Consider the following 18,475-nt stretch of genomic DNA (forward strand, 5'->3'; position numbering starts at 1 on the left):
GTGGATACTGTGCAGGAGGCTGTCGCTGCAGGGGCTCCGAGTTCTGGGGGTAAAGATGTGGCATTAGCGTCCCCCCGAATCTCCAGTCAAATTGCCAGACCCTTTCTCAGGGGATAAAAGGGAGTTCAGGTCCTTCAGAGAAGGATGCAAGCTTTTATTTTCCCTAAGGCCCCGCTCCTCCGGGGACGAGTTCAAGAGGGTGGGGGTCGTCATTTCCCTACTTCGGGGGCTCCACAGGCATGGGCTTTCTCTCTCTCTTCCTCTACATCTATGACGAGCCTGATACAGTGCGTCTGGCAGAGGATATGGTGATGAGTGTGACACAGGGGAGGCACTCTGCTGAATAGTTCTGCTCAGAGTTTAGATGTTGGACCGCCGAAGTATTCTGGAACGAGGCCACCCTGAGGGGGTTGTTCCACAGGGGCCTGTCTGACCGTCTGCAGGATGCTCTGGCATTACATCCTCCTCCTGATACCCTGGAGGATGCCATGATGCAGGCGGTCCGTACGGACCGGAGACTCCGAGCTAGAGGAATGATGCAACAAGAGGCTCCCTTGTACCCCAAATTGTGTGACACTGCACCTGTATCTGAGCCCATGGAGATTGGGTCAGTCTCGGTTAAGGAGAAAGAGAGAAGGCACCATAGAGACAACCTACTATGCTTTTACTGTGGAGCCTCTGGGCATTGGAAAAGGAATTGCCCCTCCTGGCCTTCTTCAGTGAAACCATCAGAGAAACGACTGAGTCTGGGCAACAATCGGGGAGGTTGCCCAGACACCCAGGTACATTTTTTCTCTCTTACAAAGATGGTGCTCCAGGTTGAATTGGTACTTGCTGGCGGTGCTGTTATGACCACCGCTTTTGTTGACTGTGGTTCCTCCATTAATCTGATTGATGCCCAAGTTGTGACTGTTAATAAGATAGGGACAGTCAGGCTGAAAGACCCTGTTAAAATTGTGGCTGTGGATTCATCCCCTCTTACCCGGGATGGAATTTGTTTTATGTCTGAAGTTTTTTCTATGAAAATGGTTTCCACTCACGTGGAAAAATTAAGTTGATTCATTCTGAATAATCTGCCTGCAGGACTGGTATTGGGGATGCCCTGGCTGCAACGCCACAATCCTCTCATTGATTGGGTGAAGGGGGAGATCACCCGATGGGGATGTAATGATAATGGTCTGTGTTGTAACCCGACTCCTTTTGTCAATACGATAAAATCTATGTCGTCTGGAGGGTATTCCGGAGTACCTGAGAGACTTTGAAGACGTGTTTTCCGAAAGCGAGGCTGAGGCACTCCCACCACATAGACCATATGATTGTGCTATCGATTTAGTACCTGCAGCCAAATTACCCAAGGCTCGTTTGTTCAATTTGTCTGGGCCTGAGCGCCAAGCTATGAAAGAGTACATCAAAGAGAGCCTTCGCAAGGGGCATATTCGGCCCTCGGTCTCACCCATGGCAGCGGAGTTTTTCTTTGTAAAGAAAAAAGATGGTGGGTTGCGACCGTGCCTCGACTTTCAGGATCTGAACAAAATTACCGTTAAGAACACGTACCCTCTTCCGTTGATTCCCGATTTATGTAACCAACTCACGGGGGCCAAATGGTTTTCTAAGCTCGATCTACGAGGGGCTTATAACCTTATAAGGATCCGGGAGGGAGACAAATGGAAAACAGCGTTCCTGACAACTGAGGGGCTGCTTGAAAACTTGGTTATGCCCTTCGGCCTCACTAACGCCCCTGCTGTTTTTCAGAACTTCATAAATGTTGTTTTCTCTTACCTGATTGGGCGTTATGTAGTCATCTACTTGGATGACATCTTGATATACTCTGAGGACAGTCAGTCACACTTACACCATCTACGTACGGTTCTTATGAGACTCTGGGAGAACCATTTATACGCTAAGCTGGAGAAGTGCTCATTTTTTATGCAAGAACTATCTTTTCTGGGTGTAATTGTATCCGGGGAGGGATTCTGCATGGATCCAGGGAAGGTTCAGGCCATTACAGATTCGGTGCAGCCTCATGATCTGGAGGGGTTGCAGCGATTTCTGGGCTTCGCGAACTATTATAGGAAGTTCATTAATGGGTTTTGGCAGGTGGTGAAACCCTTGACGGACCTCACTCTTAAAGGTGCAGATGGAAAAAAAATTGGTCCGTGGCCGCAAAAAATTCCTTCCTTACATTAACCCCTTCCTGACATCCGACGTACTATCCCGTCCACGGTACCCGGGCCCGTATGACCGTGGACGGGATAGTACGTCTACCGCGATCAGCGGTGCCCACGTGGTGAGCGCCGCTGATCGCGGCCGGGTGTCAGCTGATTATCACAGCTGACACCCGGCACTATGTGTCAGGGGCGGTCACGGACCGCCCCCGACACCTTAACCCCTTGCACACCGCGATCAAACATGATCGCAGTGTACCGGGAGTTAAAGGGAAGCATCGGGAGGGAGGGGGCTCCCTCCGTGCTTCCCTGAGCCCCCCACGGCAGCGCAATGTGCAGCGCTGCTGCGGGGGGCTCCTATCCTCCAGGCCCCCGGATCCAAGATGGCGACGGGGACCTGAGGAAGCTGGCTTCCTCAGTGCCTGCAAAGCGCAGGCAAGAGGAAGTCTTCAATGCCTGTGACAGATTGCTGATCTGTCACAGTGATCTGTGATGTGACAGATCAGCGATCTGTCACAGGACAGTGATGTCCCACCTGGGACTATGTAATAAAGTAAAAAAAAAAATTAAAAAAAAATGTAAAAATAAATTTAAAAAAATCGCCAAATAAATTAGAAAAAAAAAAAAAAATATTCCCTCAATAAATCCATTTTTTGGAAATAATAAAAAAAAACAAACAATAAAAGTACACATATTAGGTATCGCCGCGTCCGTAATGACCCGCCCTATAAAACTGTCCCATTAGTTAACCCTTTTAGCGAACCCCTTAAAAAATAAAAATAAAAAACGAAGCAAAAAATAATGATTTATTATCATACCGCCAAACAAAAAGTGTAATAATGCGCGATCAAAAAGACGCATATAAATATCCATGGTACCGCTGAAAACGTCATCTTGTCCCGCAAAAAACGAGCCGCCACACAGCATCATCAGCGAAAAAATAAAAAAGTTATAGCTCACAGAATAAAGCGATGCAAAAATAATTATTTTTTATATAAAATAGTTTTCATTGCATAAAACCGGCAAAAACATAAAAAAACGACCTAAATGAGGTATCGCTGTAACCGTACTGACCCGAAGAATAAAACCGCTTTATCAATTTTACCGCACGCGGAACGGTGTAAACGCACCCCCCCAAAAGAAATTCATGAAACGCTGGTTTTTGTTTATTCTGCGTCCCAAAAATAGGAATAAAAAGCGATCAAAAAATGTCACGTGCCCGAAAATGGTACCAATAAAAACGTCAACTCGTCCCGCAAAAAATAAGACCTCACATGACTCAGTGGGTCAAAATACGGAAAAATTATAGCTCTCAATATGTGGTGATGCAAAAACTATTTTACAATAAAAAGCGTCTTTTAGCGTGTGACAGCCGCCAAACATAAAAACCGCCATAAATAGTAAGTCAAACCCCCCGTTATCACCCCCTTAGTTAGGGAAAAATAATAAAACTAAAAAAAAAGTATTTATCTCCATTTTCCCGTTTGGGTAAGGCTGTGTGCACACGCTGCGGATTAGGTGCGGATTCATCCGCGCGGATTTTGTAAAATCCGCAGGTGAAACCGCAGGTCAAAAGACCTGCGGTTTTACCTGCGGATTGCGCTGTGGTTTTGTCCTGCGGTTTTTCATCTCCTCAATAGAGGAGATGGCAAACCACAGGAGAATCCGCAGAAAGAATTGACATGTCAATTCTTTCTGCGGATAGAAAACCGCAGATAATCCGCGCGGAAAATTCCGCACCGTCTGCACTGCGGTTTTTGATTCCCATAGGGAATCATGGTACTGTACACCGCAGCAAAAACTGCTGCTGGTCCGCAGCGGCCAAAACTGCTGCGGAACCGCAGAAAAATCCGCAGCGTGTGCACACAGCCTTAGGGTTAGGGCTAGGGTTAGGGCTCAGATTAGGGTTAGGGGTGTGTTGGGGTTAGGGTTGGAGTTATAATTGGGGGTTTCCACTGTTTGGGCACATCAGGGGCTCTCCAAATGCAACATGGCGTCTGATCTCAATTCCAGCCAATTCTGAGTTGAAAAAGTCAAATGGTGCTCCTTCCCTTCCAAGCTCTGCCATGCGCCCAAACAGTGTTTTACCCCCACATGTAGGGTATCAGCCTACTCAGGACAAATTGCAAAACAATTTTTGGGGTCCAATTTCTCCTGTTACCCTTAGGAAAATAAAAAATTGGGGGCAAAAATATAATTTTTGAGGAAAAAAATGATTTTTTTATTTTCACGTCTGAGTGTTATAAACTTCTGTGAAACACTTGGGGGTTCAAAGTGCTCACCACACATCTAGATAAGTTCCGTGGGGGGTCTAGTGTCCAAAATGGGGTCACTTTTGGGGGGTTTCAATAGTTTAGGTACATCAGGGGATCTCCAAACGCACATGACACCCGCAGACCATTCCATCAAAGTCTGCATTCCAAAACGTCACTGCTTCCCTTCCGAGCCCCGACGTGTGTCCATACAGTAGTTTTCTCCCACATATGGGGTGTCAGCGTACTCAGGCCAAATTGGACAACAACTTTTGGGGGTCCAATTTCTCCTGTTACCCTTGGGAAAATGAAAAAATTGGGGACTAATTGATCATGTTTCTGGAAAAAATACGATTTTTTTATTTTCATGCCCTGGCATTATAAACTTCTGTGAAGCACTGGGGGGTTCAAAGTGCTCACCACACATCTAGATAAGTTCCTTGGGTGGTCTAGTTTCCAAAATGGTGTCATTTGTGGGGGGTTTCCACTGTTTTGGTACATCAGGGGTTTTCCAAACGCGACATGGTGTCCGATCTCAATTCCAGCCAAAAACGTCAAATGGCGCTGCTTCCCTTCCGAGCTCTGCCATGCGCCCAAATAGTGGTTTACCCCCACATGTGGGGTATCAGCGTACTCAGGACAAATTGAACAATAACTTTTAGGGTCCTGTTACCCTTGGAAAAATAAGAATTGAGTGTGAAAAGATCATTTTTGTGGAAAAAATATGATTTTTTAATTGTATGGCTTTATGTTATAAACTTCTGTGAAGCCCATGGGGGTTCAAAGTTCTCACCACACATCTAGATAAGTTCCTTAGGGGGTCTAGTTTCCAAAATGGTGTCATTTGTGGGGGGTTTCCACTGTTTTGGTACATCAGGGGTTTTCCAAACGCGACATGGTGTCCGATCTCAATTCCAACCCAAAACGTCAAATGGCGCTGCTTCCCTTCCGAGCTCTGCCATGCGCCCAAATAGTGGTTTACCCCCACATGTGGGGTATCAGCGTACTCAGGACCAATTGCACAATAACTTTTAGGGTCCTGTTACCCTTGGGAAAATAAAAATTGGGGTGAAAAGATCATTTTTGTGGAAAAAATATGATTTTTTAATTGTACCGCTGTACGTTATAAACTTTTGTAAAGCCCTTGTGGGTTCAAAGTTCTCACCACATATCTAGATAAGTTCCTTGGGGGGTCTAGTTTCCAAAATGGGGTCACTTGTAGGGGGTTTCCACTGTTTAGGTACATCAGGGACTCTCCAAACGTGACATGGCGTCCAATCTGAATTCCAGCCAATTTTGCATTGAAAAAGTCAAACGGCGCTCCTTCCATTCTGAGCTCTGCCATGCGCCGAAACAGTCATTCCCCCCCACATATCAGGTATCTGCGTACTCAGGACAAATTGCACAATAACTTTTGCAGTCCAATTTCTCCTGTTACCCTTGGTAAAATAAAAAAAATTGAACCTGAATTATTTTTTTTATGAAAAAAAGTTAGATGTTCATTTTTTTTTAAATATTCAAAAAAATTCCTGTGACGCACCTAAAGGGTTAATAAACTTCTTGAATGTGGTTTTGAGCACCTTAAGGGGTGCAGTTTTTAGAATGGTGTCACTTTTGGGTATTTTCTATCATATAGACCCCTCAAAGTGGCTTCAAATGTGATGTGGTCCTAAAAATAAAATGGTGGTGTAAAAATGAGAAATCGCTGGTCAACTTTTAACCCTTATAACTTCCTAACAAAAAAAAATTTTGGTTCCAAAATTGTGCTGATGCAAAGTAAACATGTGGGAAATGTTATTTATCAAGTTTTTTGTGTGCCGTATCTCTGTGATTTAAGGGCATAAAAATTCAAAGTTGGAAAATTGCGAAATTTTCAAAATTTTTGCCAAATTTCCATTTTTTTCACAAATAAACGCAAGTTATTTGAATGAAATTTTACCACTAACATGAAGTACAATATGTCACGAGAAAACAATGTCAGAATCACCGGGATCCATGGAAGCGTTCCAGAGTTATGACCTCATAAAGGTACAGTGGTCAGAATTGTAAAAATTGGCCCGGTCATGAACGTGCAAACCACCCTTGGGGGTGAAGGGGTTAAAGAAATGCTTTACTTCAGCCCCTGTGTTGGTACAACCCGATTCGGCAAGACCTTTTATCGTGGAGGTCGACGCTTCGGAGGTGGGGGTGGGGGCAGTGTTGTCCCAGGGCCCCTCTACCCTGACTAACCTCAAACCCTGTGCTTTTCTCCTTCGTCTCATTGGGGGACACAGGTACTGTGGGTGTACTATGCTACCGCCATCTGGAGGCTGACACTAGGCAAACAACACAAGGTTAGCTCCTCCCCCGCTGTATACATCCTCACCCTGATTGCGGGCGGAAGCCAGTTTTTTGATTAGTGTCTATGGAGGTACACGTCTGGTCCTTTTTTCTCCAGACTTCTTCCTTTTTTTTTTTTTCCCCATGAAGATTAGACAGGGGTAACGGATCCTACTGAAAGGGTCCGATTCCCCAAACCATCAACGGGCGAGCACGTGCGAGTGTCGTCTCCACGTATCCTTTCCCGCGACATGGGACATGATGCCGGACCTAGCCCTGACCACCCCTAGGTAGGAAACCATGGGCTATTCAGAGGCACAAGACGGTCCGAGCGGCCCCCACTGCTCCACCAACGCAAGACGAAGGTGCTGCAAGGAGGCGGACTCGGCTAAAGCTGGACGGAGTTAGGGTGCCTGCACCGTCCAGGATCCCCACACCCCCCCCCCCCCAGCTCCCTGGTTTGTGTTCGCCCTAAAGGGCCTACCTGGATCCTGTATACAGCGCATTTAAGGTACGGGTGCGGGGGGCTCCTGGGCAGCAGCGGCAGGCAGCGGTGTGCGTCTCCCTAGGGCCTCTCGTATTCAGGGAAGAGTAGCGGCGTTTACTAGCTGTTAGCACCACCGTCGCCGCCGCAGCATTGCATGGCGCCGAAAATTTAGCCCCCGGTTTTTTGGCCAGTGTTAGGCCGTGGCGCGCCATCACCGTCGCGTGGCGCCGCAGGCGGTGGACAGTAATTGAGCCCCTGGTTTGTTTGTTTTTTGGCCAGTGTTAGGCCGCCGCTGCATCGCGCGGCGCCACGGGCGGAAAAATTTAGCTCCCAGTTTTTGGCCGGTGTAGGCCGCGGCGGAAGTACCGCCCTCAGCGCGAGGCGTCAGTTCGGCGTTGGGCGGGCGCCGGATAAATCCAGGCCTCGGCTTCAGTGCGGGGTAGGCCGCGACCAGGAAAGAGGTCGGCTTACCCCACGGAGGAGCAGAAGGCCGGGCACGCAGTCGGGGGACACAGGTCGGGTAAGTGCAGGCTGCAGAGTCCGCTAAAACAGGAAGGGGGCCTGCCGCCCCCACCCCTCCCCTCGCACTGAGGCGAAAAAAAAAGGAGAATTTTTTTTTTTTTTTGTGGGTTATATATAAAACGCCTAGCAGGCTCAATATGGCTGGGAAAGGGAAGACGCACACTTTTCTCTACGCTGCATGCACTTCTTGTAAGGCCCCGTTTCCATGAGCGCAGAGCGCCAAAGTGTGCGAGGCCTGCGACTCTGAACGCGCCCAGGAGCCTCCCTCAGTGACTGAATCCAGAGAGCCGAATCCTCCGGAATGGGCGCTATCGTTTTCGCAGTCTATGGCTTCGCTTGCAAAGGCGATCGAGTCCCTTCACGCCCCAAAGGGAGGCAGGGATAGTGGCTCGCTTATCTGGGAAGGGTCCTCCACCTCACAGGAACCTTCGGCCTGCAGGGGCCGTTCCCATGCCAGACAGAGGAGAAGGAAACGAACCTATACGAGGTCTCCCGGCTTATCCGGTGCCTCGGGGAGTCCAGCATCACGCTCCCTTTCACCAGCGAGCGGGAGCAGGCAGAGTTTGGATTGTGACTCAGACGAGCCACTTGATCTAGATACCCCGGGTTGCCGGGAGACAGTGGACAGCCTCATTGGCCGCGAGCCATAAGGTAGCCTTTAAGCGGGCCAAGCACCCGCATAGAGTATTTGGCACTCACCCAGAATTTGAGGATATAGTGCAGCACCACAGAGAACGCCCAGACAAGCGCTTCTCGGGTCAGAAGGCTATAGAGACAAGATATCCATTTGTGTTATGAGTTCATTTTCCCCTTCACCATTGAGGTCTGATGAACTCCCTCTTCTGGTGAAGGAAGGTAGTGAGGCTGATTACCAAGCACCTGAGCTGGGAGAGGATGACTGGGCGACGAGGATCTCTGACTGGATATAAGGCAGCTCACGCCCTTCTGCCTCGCTGGTGATTTCTCTGTGGAATTCTAGGAGACCAGTCTGATTCCTGCTCCTCAAAAGCTAAGTTTTCTGCTTTGCCTTTTTGCATTTGTGTTTTGGTTTTAGTTTGCCTTGCTTTTCTGGATTCTGCCTTTCACTGCTGGGGTGAGCTGAATTCCTTTTTTGTCGGTTTGCTCTGTCTTCAGAAAATACCTGAGTTCTGACAGTCTTTTTGAAGCCTAGCGTCTTCAAGGCCTTTTTCCCTATCAGTCTGTTGGCTCTTATAATGATAGGGTTTTTCGCGGATTGCAGACAGCAGCTTTCCTATCCTGTCCTATCTAGTTAGCTTGGGCCCCATCATTTGCTAAGTCTATCTTTCTATCTGTGTTAGTGTTTTTTCTTCTTGCTTCACCGTCATTATATGTTGGGGGCTGCCTATTGCTTTGGGGTCTGCTCTGGGGCAGTTTAGATTTCCCTTTCTGTCTTTAGGCTAGGCAGTTCTCCGGCTGTGATCGAGGGGTCTAGGGCATCGTAGGAACCCCCCACGGCTACTGCTAGTTGTTGTTGATAGGTTCAGGGGTCTGCAATCCGGTAGCTGCCAACTTCTCTGGTTTTCTGGACTTAGCTAGCATTTCTGTTTTTGCCTCCTACGGTGACTCTTCATAACAGAATCACCAGCCATACCGCAGATCCTAGGGTACTCAATAGCAGGAAAGAATTTAAAAAAAAAAAAAAAAGTGTATATTTTTTCCTCTATATCTCTGAGGCCGTAGGGGGAATTTTTTTTTTCTCTCAATGGAGATAAAGCAATTGTCTGATCGTGTGGAGCAGCTCGCTGCGGAAGTGCGGGGAATTTCCGCCTACCTTGCTCATTCACATGCTGCTGAACCAAAGATCCCTACTCCTGATGTATTTTTTGGGGATCGGTCTAAATTTTTGAATTTCAAAAATAATTGTAAATTATTTTTTGCCTTGAAGCCTAACTCGTCAGGGAGCTCCGCGCAGCAGGTTAAAATTGTCATCTCTTTGCTGCGTGGCGATCCCCAGGATTGGGCGTTTTCTTTGAAACCTGATGATCCTAGTCTGACTAATGTGAACGCATTTTTTCAAGCCTTGGGGTTGTTGTATGACGAACCTAATGTTATTGATCAGGCTGAAAAGACCCTGTTGGCATTGAGCCAGGGTCGAGATTCTGCAGAATTGTACTGTCAAAAATTCCGAAAGTGGGCGGTCCTTACTGCCTGGAATGATAATGCCTTGACAGCTCTCTTTCGGAAGGGTTTGTCAGAAGCCGTAAAAGATACTATGGTGGGATTTCCTGTTCCCTCTGGTCTGGACGATTCTATGTCATTAGCCATTCAGGTTGATCGGCGTTTACGTGAACACAGGACTGCACGAGAGATGTTGCCACCTGTTGAACAAGTGTCTGAACCTATGCAATGTGATAGAGTTTTGTCCAGGGAGCAACGTCAGGAGTTCAGAAAGCGTAATAAGCTGTGTTTTTTTCTGTGGAGATGCCTCGCATATTATTTCTGTCTGTCCTAAACGAGAGAAACGTTTTGCACACACGTTTTCTGTGGGTGGTGTTCAACCTAAGTTTCTTCTGGCAATTACTCTGATCTGCTCCCTGTCCACATTTTCCGCCAAGGCTTTTGTGGATTCGGGAGCAGCCCTGAACCTAATGGGCTTGGATTTTGCTAAACGTTGTGGATTTCCTATGACACCCCTGCGGACGCCTATCCCTGTGAGGGGGATTGATGCTACTCCTTTGGCGAAAAATAAACCTCAGTTTTGGACCCAGGTGGTAATGCGGGTCGCCCCAAACCATCAAGAAAATTGCAGATTTTTGTTGTTGCATAATTTGCATGATACCATTGTTCTGGGGTTTCCCTGGTTGCAAATTCATAATCCAGTTTTGGACTGGAAATCTGTGTCTGTGGTGAGTTGGGGTTGTCGGTGTGCCCTTAGTGAGGCTCCGTTTTTTTCCACCTCTCCTCAGTCGCATGAAGTTCCTGACTATTTGGCGGACTTTTATGATGTATTTAGTGAGAATGAGTCTGCGTCTTTGCCTCCTCATAGGAGTTATGACTGTGCAATTGAACTGAGCCCGGGGTGTAAATTTCCCAAGGGTCGGCTCTTCAATTTATCTGTACCCGAGCACAAGGCTATGCGATCCTATATTAAGGAGGCGTTGGAGAAGGGTCATATTAGACCATCCTCTTCACCATTAGGTGCTGGGTTTTTTTTCGTCGCCAAAAAGGATGGTTCATTAAGGCCTTGTATTGATTATCATGCCCTCAACAAAATTACTATTAAATATCAGTATCCGTTACCCCTGATTTCAGATCTATTCTCCAGAGTTAAAGGTGCTTGCTGGTTTACCAAGCTTGACCTCAGGGGGGCGTATAATCTTATCCGCATTAAGCATGGGGATGAATGGAAGACGGCGTTTAATACTCAAGAGGGACATTTTGAGTACCTGGTGATGCCTTTTGGGCTCACTAATGCCCCTTCTGTCTTCCAGTGCTTCATGAACGACATTTTCCGAGATTTTGTCGATAAATTTTTGATTATCTATCTGGATGATATTTTGATCTTCTCCAAGGATTGGGATTCTCATGTGGAACATGTTCGGACGGTGTTCCGGATCTTGAGGGAGAATTCCCTGTATGTCAAAGGATCGAAATGCCTTTTTGGAGTACAGAGGATTTCATTTTTGGGATTTATTTTGTCTCCGTCAACTATTGAAATGGATCCGGCCTAGGTACAGGCCATTTATGATTGGGTTCAGCCCACTTCTTTGAAGGCCCTTCAGAAGTTTTTGGGTTTTGCTAATTTTTATCGGAAATTTATAGCAAAATTTTCTAGTATTGCCAAGCCATTGACTGATCTGACTAAGAAGGGTGCTGATGTGTTGAATTGGTCTCCGGAGGCTGTTTCTTCCTTTTCAGGAGCTGAAGCGAAGATTCACTTCTGCCCCGGTTTTGCGGCAACCTGATGTCTCACTCCCGTTCAAGGTAGAGGTGGACGCTTCTGAGATTGGTGCAGGAGTTGTTTTGTCCCAAAAGGATCCTGTAACATCTAAAATGAATCCCTGTGCTTTCTTTTCCCGAAAGTTCTCCCCATCTGAACGTAACTATGATGTGGGGAATCGGGAACTGTTGGCCATGAAATGGGCATTTGAGGAGTGGAGACATTGGTTGGAGGGAGCTAAACATCAAGTCGTGGTCCTCACTGACCACAAGAATTTGATTTACCTGGAGTCGGCCAAACGCTTGAACCCTAGACAGGCTAGATGGGCCTTGTTTTTTACACGTTTTGATTTTGTGGTCTCTTTTCTTCCTGGCACTAAGAATGTCAAGGCTGACGCTCTTTCCAGGAGCTTCTTTGCTGATTCTCCTGTGGTGACCAAGCCTGCTGCCATCTTAGGCGAAGGGGTAGTTCTTTCTGCCATCTCGCCCGATTTGAGACGTGCTCTGGAAGAGTTCCAGGAGGACAAACCTGAGCGTTGTCCCAGTGGAAAGTTGTATGTCCCTGACCAGTGGAAGAAGAGAGTGATGTCTGAAGTTCATTGCTCTGCATTGGCTGGTCATCCAGGTATTTTTGGTACTAGAGATCTGGTGAGTCGGTCTTTTTGGTGGCCTGCCTTGTCTCGTGATGTCAGGAATTTTGTGCAGTCCTGTGGGACTTGCTCCCGGTCTAAACCTTGTTCTCGCTCTAGTGGGTTGTTGATGCCTTTGCCGGTCCCCAGGAGGCCGAGGACCCATATTTCAATGGATTTCATCTCTGATATGCCTGTCTCTCAGAGAATGACTGTTATTTGGGTGATTTGTGATAGGTTCTCTAAGATGGTTCATCTTGTACCACTCCCTAAGTTGCCATCTTCTTCTGAGTTGGTGCCCCTGTTTTTGCAACAGGTGGTTCGCTTGCACGGGATTCCTGAGAACATTGTATCTGACAGAGGAGTTCAGTTTGTGTCTAGATTTTGGAGGACGTTCTGTTCCAAGCTGGGAATTCAGTTGTCCTTCTCCTCTGCGTTTCACCCTCAGACCAATGGGCCGACGGAGAGAACAAACCAGACCTTGGAGTCGTATTTGAGATGTTTTATTTCCGCTGATCAGGATGATTGAGTTTCATTTTTGGCCTTGGCCGAATTTGCTTTAAATAATAGAGCTAGTTCTGCCTCTTTGATGTCACCTTTTTTTTGTAACTTTGGCTTTCATCCTCGATTTTCTTCAGGGCAGGTGGAGCCTTCTGCCTGCCCAGGTGTTGACACTGTGGTGGAGAGAATGCACCAGATCTGGGACCAAGTGGTGGATAAGTTATCTCTCTCCCAGGAAAAGGCCCAGCGGTTTTCCAACCGACATAGGACCATTGGTCCCCGGTTTAAGGTGGGTGATATGGTTTGGTTATCATCAAAAAATATCGTTATGAAGGTGGCTTCTCCTGAGTTTAAGCCTAGATTTATTGGGCCTTACAAGATTTTGGAGATCATTAATCTGGTCTCTTTTCGGTTGGCTCTTCCTGTCACATTTAAAATCCATAATGTGTTTCATAAGTCCTTGTTGAAGAGGTTTGTTGAACCAGTAGTTCCTGGGGTGGCACCTCCAGACCCTGTATTGGTTGAAGGTAACATGGAATATGAGGTAGAGAAGATACTGGATTCCCGTCTGGCTAGACGGAGACTCCAGTATTTGGTTAAGTGGAAGGGTTATGGTCAGGAGGATAATTCCTGGGTCTCTGCCTCTGATATTCATGCCAAAAGATTGGTGCGTGCCTTTCATCGGGCTCACCCTGATCGCCCTGGTGGCGTGGATGAGGGTTCGGTGACCCCTCCTCAAGGGGGAGGTACTGTTGTGAGTTCATTTTCCCCTTCACTACTGAGGCCCGAGGAACTCCCTCTTCTGGTAAAGAAAGGTAGTGAGCCTGATTATCAAACACCTGAGAAAAATAATTAAAAATCAATAACAAAAATGGATCTGTAAGGGCTATAATGGGGGAAATGTTTTTCATAAGAATCAGCTCTAGTTGTACATGAAAGAAGTCAGACCAAGGTAAGGTATTAGTTGATATTCTGGCCATAATACGTAAGCTGGCAACCGACGTCAAGGGTCCTTACACTTGCAAGTCCTACTCTAACATAAAAACCACAAAAAGAGGCAAAAAATCTTCCAACTAATACCTTACATATATTGATATGTTTCTGTGCACTTTATTTTTATTTTTTGCAGTTGGGCCCAAATGGTTCTGTAAACTGTGGCCTCTGTTCACACAGGATGCAGGCGCCTGTAATTTAGGATTTACCCCCTTCATGTGCCTTCAGAGCTATTGCAGTCTTCTAAGGTTTCCTATCATGCCCTTAGCCATATACTGAGGACGATTACGGTGGCTGGAGCGCAACTGCTCCTGGATGTAGGACCACCTTTGAGACTAGTCAATCTTATTTACATACGGTAATGAAATGATAAAACTCCATTTTTAATTGTGTGGACACTTTTCTACGCTAAGGGCTTGATAGGAAGCTTGAGAGAGAGAAATGGCACTGGTGATTTATTAAGGGGGTAGTTTCTGATGACAGAACTGTCTATTTACTATCTGATCTCTGCCACCCCTGACTTGTGCCAATGTCACCAGTATATAAGTGTTATTCACTTTACCCGTCATTGTGTTAATGTTACGGTATCTAGTTGTCTTTCTTATTACCGATCCTTTCATTGATGAAGGTCTTCATTGTGAGCTCCATAAAAAAAAAAAAAGTTAAAATCCCTTTTGTTTTGTTAAAAAAAAGTTACATTCAGTCTACCTTTTATCTTTTTAGGAAATCATTGTGAGAATAACAGTTTATCATTAAATTGTAAGAAAGAAGATATCAGGAAGCAGTCTAATGGAGAAAACCTCATTACCCTTCATGGATCTCCTGGACTTCACAGCACTTCACTTTCCTATCATCCTCCTAATCATGAGGAACCCTCTCCTGAGCAATCTCACATTGTTACCACACTTCCAGGTGACAAAGTGGATACAAGATTTCAGTGCGACAAGCAACTTACAACAAGCTCAGATTTTTTAACAAAAAGAAAGAACAAAGGAAAAAAAACATACTCCTGTTCAGAATGTGGGAAATGCTTTACATATAAATCAAAATTTGTTAAACATCAGAGAATTCACACAGGAGAAAAGCCATATTCATGTTCGGAATGTGGGAAGTCCTTCGCAGTTAAAAATAATCTTATTACACATCAGAGAATTCATACAGGAGAGAAGCCATACTCCTGTTCAGATTGTGGGAAATGCTTTACATATAAATCAAAATTTGTTAGACATCAGAGAATTCACACAGGAGAAAAACCATATTCATGTTCGGAATGTGGGAAGTCCTTCGCAGTTAAAAATAATCTTATTACACATCAGAGAATTCATACAGGAGAGAAGCCATATTCATGTTCCGAATGTGGGAAGTCCTTCTCAGTTAAAAATATTCTTATTACACATCAGAGAATTCATACAGGAGAGGAGCCATATTCATGTTCAAAATGTGGGAAATGCTTTACTAATAAATCAACATTTGTTATTCATGAGAGAATTCACACAGGAGAGAAGCCACTTTCATGTTCGGAATGTGGGAAGTCCTTCGCATATAAAGGGAGTCTTATTAGACATCAGAGAATTCATACAGGTAGGAAGACCTATGCATGTTCAGAATGTGGGAAATGTTATACACATAAATACGAAGTTGTTAGACATGAGAAAATTCACACAGGAGAAAAGTCATTTTCATGTTTGGAATGTGGGAAATCCTTCACAAATAAATGGAGTCTTACTACACATCAGAGAATTCATACAGGAGAGAAGCCATATTCATGTTCCGAATGTGGGAAATGCTTTACTATTAAAACAAATCTTGTTAAACATCAGAGAATTCACACAGGAGAGAAGCCGTATTCATGTTCAAACTGTGAGAAATGCTTTTCTAATAAATCAAATCTTCTGACACATGAGAGAAGTCACACAAGAGAGAATCTATATTCATGTTTAGAATGTGGGAAATCTTTTATATATAAATCAATTCTTGATATACATGAGAAAATTCACACTGGAGAGAAGCCGTATTCATGTTCAGAATGTGGGAAATGTTTTACACGAAAAGAAAGTTTTGTTCGTCATCAGAGAAGTCACACTGGAGAGAAGCCGTATTCATGTTCACAATGTGGGAAATGTTTTAAAACTAAATCTTATTTAGTTGTACATCAAACAACTCACACCGGGGAGAAACTGTTTTCATGTTTACAATGTGAAAAGCGCTTTACGCACAAATCACAACTTCTTAACCATCAGAGAATTCACACAGGAGAAAAAAAGTATTCATGCTCCGAATGTGAGAAATCTTTTACATGTAAAGCAAGTCTTACTACACATGAGAAAATTCACACTGGAGAGAAGCCGTATTCATGTCCACTGTGTGAGAGACGTTTTATACAAAAATATAATCTTGTTCGACATAAGAGAACTCATGAAAGAAATTAACTGTAGTTATGTTCACTGTGTTTTGTACGTTTCCATAAACGGTGGAAGACCTGAGAGTGTCGTACATGTATTTTCAGGGCAGGTGAAGGCATTGGAACACTTACACTATTTGCTGAATCAATTTGATTCCAAATCAGCCTTTATTGGCAAATCCACAACAAATTTTGAGAAAAAAAATATTAGGGAAAAAAATTAAAATTATTTGGATCTTTAAAGGGGACCTTCCAGCAGCTTGAGCATGTTAAACTGGTCCCATCATTGCATAGTGGCTGCAGAGCTTAATAAAAAATTTTTTCAGATTTTAATTCTCATCTCCTTTGTTGAGGTATTAGCTTGTAAAGTTTAGGTTAAATTTTATGATAAGCCCAACTGAGTGTTATCAGAGGTTTGTCTCTAGGGGTCTGTACTTCTTCCTCTGCATTATCTTGAGCAGTCATAACCAGGTAGCAAAGCACTGGAAAAAAGAACACAAGCCACAAAATAATGACCTGACAGTATGTTCTCACTGATCTTCAGGATTTATCCAAAAATATTTAATCCAGTATACACACTGCTCAAAAAATAAAGGGAACACTTAAACAACACAATGTGACTCCAAGTCAATCACTTCTGTGATGTCAACCTGACCAGTTATGAAGCAACACTGATGGTGAATCAGTTTCTCCTGCTGTTGTTCAAATGGAAAAGACACCATGTAGAAATGATCAGCAATTAGCAAGACAACCTATACAGGAGTGATTCTGCAGGGGGTGACCACAGACCATTTCTCTTTTCTCATCCTTTTTGGCTGTTGTTTTGGTCACATTTGCATTTTGTCAATGCTCTCACCCCTAGAGGTACTGTACATTAGCAGGCTGTGTCTACAACCCTCAGAAGTTGCTCAGTTAGTGCAGCTCATCCAGGATGGCACATCAAAGTTAACTGTGGCAAGAAGAGTAGCTGTTAGTGATGGGCGAGTAGCATCGTTGTTCGGGTCTCCTCAAGTATGCTCGGGTGGTCTCCAAGTATTTTGGTGTGCTCAGAGATTTATTTTTTGTTGTCTCAGCAGCATGATTTTCGACTTGTTGACAGACTGAATACATGTGGGAATTCCCTAACAAGCAGGCATTCTACACGTATTCAAGCTGTCAAGCAGTCACAAATCATGTAGCCAAGGTGATGAAAACTAAATCTCCGAGCATGCCAAAATACTCTGAAACCAGGGAGACCCGAGCAATGAGTATACTCGCTCATCACTAGTAGCTGTGTCTGTAAACACAGTGGCCAGAGCATGGAGCAGATATCAAGAGACGTAGAGGGGGCCGTAGGAAGGCAACAATCCAGCAGCAGGACCGCTACCTCTATGCAAGGAGGAGCAGTGCCAGAGCCGTGCAAAATGACCTCCAGCAGACCATTAACATCCTTTTGTCTGCTCAAACTGTCAAAAACAGACTCCATGGAATAAGGGTCTGACATCCAACCTAGCCCAACACCGTGCAGGGTGATTGGCATTTGCCAGAGAATACGAAGATTGGCAGATTCGACATTGGTGCCCTGTGCTCTTCACGGATGAAAGCAGGTTCGCACTGTGCACATGTGACAGAGTCGGGAGATGCCATGGAGAACTTTCTGTTTTCTGCAACATCCTCCAGCATAACCACTTTGGCAGTGGGTCAGTAATGAGGTGGGGAAACATTTCTTTGGAGGGCTGCACAGCCCTCCATTTGCTAACCAATTATAGCCGGACTGCCATTAAGTAAAGGGATGAGATCCTCAGACCCATTGTGAGACCATAAGCAGGTGCACTGGGTCCTGGGTTCCTTCTGATGCATGACAATGCTAGGCCTCATGTGGCTGAAGTCTCAGCAGTTCCTGCATGATGAAGGCATTCATGCTATGTACTGGCCTGCTCGTTCCCCAGGCTTGAATGAAAATCAGGCACATGTGGGACCTCATGTCTCATTCCATCCACAAATGCCACGTTACACCACAAACTGTCCAGGAGTTGACTAAGTCTTTAATCCAGGTCTGGGAGGAGATCCTTCAGGAGAACATTGGTTGCCTCATCAGGAGCATGCCCAGGCATTTTAGGGAGGTCATACAGGCACGTGGAGGCCAGACACACTACTGAGCATCATTATTTCCTTGTCTTGAGGCATTTCCACTGAAGTTGGATCAGTCTGTAATTTGATTTTCCACTATGATTTTAAGTATCATTCCAAATTCAGACCTCCATGGGATATTGTGATTTACATTGATCATTTTTATGTTTTATTGCTCTCAGCGCATTCCACTATGT

General features: G+C 45.2%; 3 protein-coding genes across 6 annotated transcripts in view; 2 read left to right on the forward strand and 1 right to left on the reverse strand.

Moving 5' to 3' along the window:
• LOC141074921 (uncharacterized) overlaps window positions 1–16,502 on the forward strand; it is a 30,942-nt gene extending 14,440 nt beyond the window's left edge. For all 3 annotated transcript variants that reach the window (XM_073562233.1, XM_073562234.1, XM_073562235.1), the window contains one exon: window positions 14,492–16,502. In XM_073562233.1, coding sequence (XP_073418334.1) covers window positions 14,492–16,197 — 1,706 coding nt within the window. In that variant the 3' untranslated portion in view covers window positions 16,198–16,502. The remainder of the gene's footprint in view (window positions 1–14,491) is intronic.
• LOC141074931 (uncharacterized) overlaps window positions 1–18,475 on the reverse strand; it is a 1,026,924-nt gene that overhangs the window by 666,318 nt on the left and 342,131 nt on the right. The window lies entirely within an intron of this gene.
• LOC141074919 (uncharacterized) overlaps window positions 1–18,475 on the forward strand; it is a 488,071-nt gene that overhangs the window by 229,034 nt on the left and 240,562 nt on the right. The gene's annotated exons all lie outside the window — the stretch shown is intronic.

Source organism: Dendrobates tinctorius, unplaced genomic scaffold (genome assembly GCF_039654945.1).
Source record: "Dendrobates tinctorius isolate UK_male_01 unplaced genomic scaffold, ASM3965494v1 ptg000342l, whole genome shotgun sequence".
Lineage (NCBI taxonomy): Eukaryota > Metazoa > Chordata > Amphibia > Anura > Dendrobatidae > Dendrobates > Dendrobates tinctorius.